The sequence below is a fragment of the Bison bison genome, unplaced genomic scaffold, assembly GCF_000754665.1.
Source record: "Bison bison bison isolate TAMUID 2011002044 unplaced genomic scaffold, Bison_UMD1.0 scf7180017864063, whole genome shotgun sequence".
Classification (NCBI taxonomy): domain Eukaryota; kingdom Metazoa; phylum Chordata; class Mammalia; order Artiodactyla; family Bovidae; genus Bison; species Bison bison.
Genome location: NW_011494635.1, coordinates 14175423 through 14183318, shown reverse-complemented (window position 1 = coordinate 14183318; position 7896 = coordinate 14175423). Strand labels below are relative to the sequence as shown.

Sequence of the window (7896 nt, the reverse complement as noted above, 5' to 3'; positions counted from 1 at the left end):
TGGCTGGATGACACCACCAACACAATGGACATGGGTTTGGGTGGACTCCAGGAGTTGGTGATGGACAGGGAGGCCTGGTGTACTGTGGTTCACGGGGTCACAAAAAGTCAGACACGACCGAGCGACTGAACTGAACTGAACATTCTCCTGTCAACAGTTATTCAGCAGCAAGTTGTAATTTTGGAGTTCTCTCAGGAGAAGATTTGGACTATAAAGAAGGCTGAGAGCCGAAGAATCAATGCTTTTGAACTGTGGGGTTGGAGAAGATTCTTGAGAGTCCCTTGGACTACAAGGAGATCAAACCGGGCAATCTCAAAGGAAATCACTCCTGAATATTCATTGTAAGAACTGATGCTGAAGCTGAACCTCCAATACTTTGGCCACCTGATGTGAAGAACTGACTCACTGGAAAAGACCCTGATGCTGGGAAAGATTGAGGGCAGGAGGAGAAGGGAACGACAGAGGATGAGATGGCTGGATGGCATCACCGAATCGATGGACATGGGTTTGAGCAAGCTTCAGGAATTGGTGATGGACAGGGAAGCCTGGCATGCTGCAGTCCATGGGGTTGCAAAGAGTTGGACATGACTGAGCAACTGAACTGAACTGAGTCATTTTAAATAAACAAACATCAGTGATATTTTCTACATTCTCAGTATCAAGTTTGAAATTAAATTTAAAATGTTCATACTCAAAATAGTAATAAATCTATAAAATAACTAGCAATAAATTTAACAAAGTAGATTTCTATGAGGAATATTATAAAGCAAGGCAGGACAAAAATATCACCAAATAAACAGGAGGCACATTCGTGGAAGATAAGATTTAATATCATTAAAAAAAGATCAATCCTTTCTAAATCAGTATGTAAATTTAATATAATTCTGATTTTTTAATAAATAGCAATGTGAATTAAGGCATATATATATGTATATATCTATATAGATAACAGAATTATGTACACCCAGACAGCAAATTAAAAAGCAGAGATATCATTTTGCCAACAAAATGATACCACCAGGTCCATATAGTGAAAGCTATGATTTTTCCAGTAGTCACGTACAGATGTGAGAGTTGGACCATAAAGAAAGCTGAGTGCTGAAGAATTGATGCTTTTGAATTGTGGTGCTGGGGAAGACTCTTGAGAGTCCTTTGGACTGCCACGAGACCAAACCATTCAATCCTAAAGGAAATCAGCGCTGAATACTCATTGGAAGGACTGTTGCTGAAGCTGAAACTCCAATACTTTGGCCCCCTGATGCAAAGAGTTGACTCATTGGAAAAGACCTTGATGCTGGGAAAGATTGAGGGCAGGAGGAGAAGGGGGTGACAGAGGATGAGATGGTTGGATGGCATCACTGACTCAGTGGACATGAGTTTGAGCAAACTCCAGGAGATAGTGAAGGACAGTTTCCTGGCATGCTCCAGTCCATAGGGTCTCAAAGAATGGGACACAACTTAGTGACTGAACAACAACAACAAAGAACTTGAAATACTCTAATTAATCCAACAATACGGGATTTTTAAAATAGGTTTGGGGTACATACATGTGATTAGGTATTTTGAAGTCATTTTATTTTGAAAAATACTGTATGCCATAAGGAACTGGTCATAAAATAATAGTAAGCTAAATAGCCAAGCTAAAACATACATAAAACTCAGAAACTTTGAAAGAAAATATATGAATATCTATCAATCATCTTTAAGATGTGAAAGTGATAGGTAATTTTTTAAACACTCTTCTTTACTTTTTCACATTTTCTACAATGAGTATATACTGTTTTAAATCAGGAAAGTGATTAATGTTATTTTTTTTTTAATGAGTGTTCCTGCTCTGAGAAGGAATTTAACCCACTGTGTGCACATTTCTGTGTGTTTGTATCTCCTCCACATGTAATTGTGTCATTCTGTCCCAACACAAGGTGCTAATGGGCATGCCCTATGGAAGTATTCCCAGAAAGACGGTGCCTCGGGCTGAGGAAGAAAAAGCCATGGATTTTTCTGTTCTTTGGGATTTTGAGGTACCATTGCCAATGTGCACAATGTTGTGAGTGTGGATAAGTGTCGAAATGTTTAATTATTGGAAAGCCAGTGCTTCAACCAGTGGGATCCCGGCACTGTGCAGAATAAGCTAGCCAACCATGTCCACCTAGGTCCCCTTCATGGGTCTTTCCATCACACATCCTGATGCGCACAAGTTCCCCACGAGGTCACTGCTCCCCGCATTCTGCCAGATCTATGTAAGGCAATCTTGCAGGATGGTTTTATCTCATTATAACCCAGTAAGACCCCAGGGCTATTGCTAGTCCAACCTTTCCCCAAGCTTCACTTGACATCTTCAACTAAGTATCAAATTTGCTTCTCAAATTCAACAGCTATCCAACCAAACTCACATCATCTTTTCTCATCTCTTTTATGGGAACCACCAGTCATCCAGTCATTCAAGTCTGAAACCTGAAAGTCATCCCACATTTTTCTGTCATCACTACCACCCCTCACATCCAACGAATCACTAAATCTGAGCCTGTCTACTAAATATTTCTTAGTCTCCTTTTCTCTTTCCCTTGGACCTCTGCTCTGAATAACACTGTACCAAGATCACTGTCAGAATCTTCTGCCTGTGCTCCCAGCCTTTTCTTGGCTCCTCACATCTCCATTCCCTATGCTGCCAGGGACCTTTCTAAAATACAAGCGTGACCCTGTGACTCCCCATGGTCGATATTCATTCATTCCCATTCCCAGTTGGAATAAAACCGAGTGTTCTGAATTGGGTTTACAAAAGAATTGTTCATGACCCAGTTGCCCTCTATCTTGCCAGTCCCAGTCTGTCTAAGACCTCATATTTTGTGTCGCAATATTATCAACCTGGGGGGAAGTCCAGTGCCCCGTGCCTTTGCTCAGGGTCCTGTGCCCATCCCTCCCTCAGAAAAGTGTGAAAGTGAGTTGGAGTATTTTTTTCAAGTTATTTGGAAAGGAGTGTTTCAAATAATTACTATACCGCTAAGAATTTCATACTATTGCTACTATATGTGGGTTTCCCTGGTGGCTCAGCAGTAAAGAATCCACCTGCAATGCAGGAGACCCAGGTTCGATCCCTGGGTCAGGAAGATCCTCTGGAGAAGGAAGTAGCAACCCACTCCAGTATTCTTGTCTGGGAAATCCATGAACAGAGGAGCCTGGCGGGCTACACTCCATGGGGTCACAAGAGTCAGACACAACTTTAGCAACTGAGCACACACACACACCACCACCACTACTATATGCTGCTACTGAGAATTTCCTTTATTCTTTTTTTAAAAAATATTTATTTATTCATTTGTTTATTTTTAGCTACTCTGGGTCTTCCTTGTTGTGTGCAGGCTTTCTCTAGTTGCAGCAAATGGGACTACTCTCTAGTCCTGGTGCACAAGCTTCTTATTTGCGGTGGCTTCCCTTGTTAGCTCAGTTGGTAAAGAATCCGCCTGCAATGCAGGAGACCTCGGTTTGATTCCTGTGTCATAAAGATCTTCTGGAGAAGGGATAGGCTACCCACTCCAGTATTCTTGGGCTTTCCTGGTGGCTCAGCTGGTAAAGAATCCACCTGCAATGAGGGAGACTTGGGTTCGATCCCTGGGTTGGGAAGATCCCCTGGAGAAGAGAAAGTGTTCTGGCCTGGAGAATTCCAGGGACTGTATTAGTCCATGGAGTTGCAAAGAGTTGGACACAACTGAGCAGCTTTCACTCTCTTGTTGCAGAGCACAAGCTCCAGGCACATAGGCTCAGTAGTTGTGGTGCACAGACTTAGTTGCCCCATGGCACGTGGAATCTTCCCAGACCAGAGATCTAATCCACATCCCCTGCATTGGCAGGAGGATTCTTAACAACTAGACCATCAGGAAAACCCTTCTTTATTCTTTATTTCACTCAAGAACCCTTGTTGAAATGTCCTATCCACCCCAGACCAACAATTTTTTCAGCAATAATCCTACGTTGTATTGTTGTTGTTGCCAAGGATAAATTTTTATATTTCAAGTAAAAATAGAAATTTTGGAAAACTTAACATCCATCACCATGACAATGGCAGTTTCTCAGTAGTTAAATACTTTTCTGATGAGATCAATGGAGATGTTAACAATGGAGATGTTAGCATGGAGATGTTAACAATGGAGATGTTAAATCAATGTGATTTTTGGGAGTCCAATGGTTAAGACTCTGCTTCCACTGCAGGGGGCACAGGTTCAATCCCTGGTCAGGAAACTAAAGATCCCACATGCCATGAGGCACAGCCAAAGCTAAAACAAAAGAGAAAACTGCTTGTATAAGAAATGTGTTGACATTTGGTGTATGTTCATAACTCAGTGAACTTTCCAGATGACCAATACAAAATGATGTGTGAGTGAAAGATCCCACATCTTGATAGTAAAAGATAGAGCAATTGATTTTTTAAAACTTTATATTTTGAGATAACTTTAAACTTATAGAAGAGTTGCATAAATAGTACAGAGAGTTCCCATATACCCCTCACCCATTCACCTTATGATATCCAGAGAACAATCATCAAAACTAAGAAATTAATCTTCATCCAGTATTATTAACTGAAATACTGTATTTATTTGAATTTCACCTGTTTTTCCACTAATGTTCTTTTTCTGTCCCAGGACCCAATTCAAAATCTCACATTGATTTGTCAAGTCTCTTTACTCTCCTCCAACCTGTGACTGTTCTCTATCTTTCAGTGACCTTGACACATTTGAACAGCTAATCAGTTGTTTTTGGAAAATGCCCCTGAATTTGGGTTTGTCTGATGTTTTCTCATGATTGTATTAAGGTTATGCATCATTGGGAAGGATACCACAGAGGTAATGTGACTTTCTCAGGGTGTCAAATCAGAGTTACATTATGTTGAGCTCTTGGTTAAAGTGGTATCTGCCAGAGTTCTCTGCTGTAAAGTGAGTATTTTTCCCTTTTCAATTACTTAGTACTTGAGGGAGAGCAATGGATCTTAAGGTATAAAAAGTTCATTATATGATTCATATTCCACATGATAGCTAACTTTTAAGAACTAGTTATGGGGTTGAGGTAAAATATCAAAGAAGAAATAGTCACAAGTATATGAAAAATACTATTAAAATTTGCCTCCTCTCTCCAGCTACACATCTGTGTGAAGCCAGAAGAATCCCATGTTTTGTGTTCAGTAAAGATATAAAAGAAGTACTAAAATTCTAAGTTAATATTATACCTAAACAACTACACACCTAAAAAGTGTGCTAATTACACTTAAAGTCAATTATGTGCTTGTGCTTTTGTGCTTAGTCTCTCAGTCATGCCCGACTCTTTGCGACCCCATGGACTGTAGCCCACCAGGCTCCTTTGTCCATGGGGATTCTCCAGGCAAGAATACTGGAGTGGGTTGCCATGCCCTCCTCCAGGAAAGCAAATTATACCCAGAACCAAACTGAAATTAAAATTCAGGTTAGATTGTGAGCTTTATCACACAGTTTTCTTTAGAAGTTTTGAGACACTGAGAAAGATGGATTTCCACCTAGTTCCAGAGTGTTAAATTAAGACCCTGGGCACAGGAGGCAGAGCGGAGGGGAGCTTGGAGTGGTGTGTGCAGGCGCACACAGACACATACACACAAACATCCCTCATCCCTAATTCATCCCAAATGTTAACAATAATCTCCTCCCCCTTCTGTATCTCCGTGTCCTCCGTACTCATTGTAATGGAGAAATAGAAGGAGAAAGGAAAGAGGGGAGAGTGGAGACCTGCACAGACTCTGGACCAAACCAGGGGAGTGAAGGGAAGAACAAGAATGTCCAGAGCTCTTCCTTCCTCCCCTCCAGCTCCCATCATACCTCTGAAAAAGAAACCCAGGTCGGACAGGAGGGTCTGATGACTGTCGCTCTAAGCTCACTAACCCAGAACATTTGCTTTGCTGACGCCCAGGGCTACATGAAGTATTCTGCTCTCTTCTATGGCTACTACAACAACCAGAGGACCATCGGGTGGCTGAGGTACAGGTTGCCCATGGCTTACTTCATGGTGGGGGTCAGCGTGTTCGGCTACAGTCTGATGATCGTCATTAGATCGTAAGTATGATTATCTCATTTTCAGGCATTTAATCTTCCCACAAACAGCCCACTCCTATGGTCACACTGTGCCTACTTACCGTCTTCTCAAGGATTTAGAGAGAAAACAAGGAAACAAATAAAGCAAATGCAGATTGTCATATGAGGCATGAAAGATATATACAGGTTAATGTGGGAAGTTCTGGAAAATGGGATAGACACTCCTTTAGAAGAAGCTGGCACAGCACTTTAGACAAAGCAAGAGCATGTGCAAAGGCCCTGAGGCAGTGAATATCCTACTGGGCCCCCAAAACAGTCAAAAAGCCAGTGTAGGGCTTCCCTAGTGCCTAAATGGTAAAAAATCTGCCTGCCAGTGCAGGAAGCACAGATTCAATCTCTGATCCAGGAAGATCCTACCAGACATGGAGCAGCTAAGCCGTGTGCCACAACTATTGAACCTGCACTCTAGGCCCCAGAAGCCACAACTACTGAAGCCCACGTGCCCAGACCCCATGCTCTGCAGCAAGAGAAATCACTGCAATCGCGGCAAAGAGTAGTCCCTGCTGTCTACAACCAGAGAAGGCCCACAGAGTGAGGAAGACTCAGGACAACCATACATAAATACATAGAAATGATTAAAATCTTAAACAAAACAAAACAGTATGGCTTGAAGAGGAACATGGTACCTGGTAAGAAAATGCTGGAGAAGTTTTCGAGGCCTGTTTCTGTTTTCCTCAGAGCCTGGCTTCCTCAGAAAAACCCTCTGCTGTAAGCTCACATGAGAGCTGAGGAGGCACTTACGAAGATACAACAATGAGGCTAAATGAGGCCAATGAGGCTTCACACAGCGTACGTGGCAGTGGCTAACCTTGGTGTCCTCTCCGACCCCAACTCTGCTTTTCTGTGTGGTCAGAAATGGTGCTTTAATACATTTGTGCCTCCTAATTCATATTCTCTGAAGAAAAAAACTTGGCTTACCCCCCGGATTGCCTTCTTCTAAGTCAGGGGATCCCAGTCAGCACAGGCTGTGCAGGATGGGGGCGCAGTCTGTGCACAGACCTGACCACCAGGCCCCCCCTTCAGCAGGGCCACCGGAGGTCACGTATCCTAGAAGAGCAGAGCAGCTGTGTATGCAGCAGAAGCGGAGAGCCCTTGAAGCCCGGCCAGGACCCCCGCAAGGCGATGGACGGGCCCAGCTGGGTTTTCTATCTCATCCACTCAGAGGAAAATGCTGCTGTTCATGAGAGCCTGTCTGCCATGCTACAGTGACCACTACATGACATGTGGCTACCCAGATCTATCAAGCAAAAGGAAAAAAAAAAACAAGGGGGCAGGCGAGACAGGGTTGGTTTTATTCTTAGCCCTGACATTGTTACATTTTTCCCAGAAAAGTGTAAGGATATGGAATGTTTCCCTGTTGAACCAAAAAGCTAACGAAAGCAACCAGGCCCCTGAAACAGCAAATCCCAAAAGCCAACATGTCAGACAGAGTCAGAGAGAAGCAAACCCCCCATTGCATATGATGGAACCCCTGCCTGAAATTCCATGGTTCTCCCAGGGTGGATCTCCAGGAAGCACAAAAAGAGAATGAGGACAGGGAGGTTGAAATAGGGGGCTATTAAAGCAGCTCCAAGGTACTTTCCTCCAAGCTTGCTTAATAAAAGGATGTGTGCATGATCTGGCTGTAATACCAACTGCCTCAGGGCTTATTGAATTTTATATCAGAAAAATATAATTTTTATCCAAGAAAATAGATGAATTAGAAGGGGATGTTCTTGAATTTATGGTTGCTAGGGGGAAGGATGAGGGGAAGGGATAGTTAGGGAGATAGACATCTACACACTGC

The 7896-nt window shown here is 42.7% G+C and overlaps 1 protein-coding gene across 1 annotated transcript in view; it reads left to right on the top strand.

Annotated features, from left to right (window-relative positions):
* TMC2 (transmembrane channel-like 2) overlaps positions 1-7896 on the top strand; it is a 100204-nt gene that overhangs the window by 57325 nt on the left and 34983 nt on the right. Inside the window, exons 8-9 of the mRNA XM_010836515.1 lie at positions 1923-2021; positions 5929-6071. Of these exons, the coding sequence (XP_010834817.1) occupies positions 1923-2021; positions 5929-6071 (242 nt within the window). The remainder of the gene's footprint in view (positions 1-1922; positions 2022-5928; positions 6072-7896) is intronic.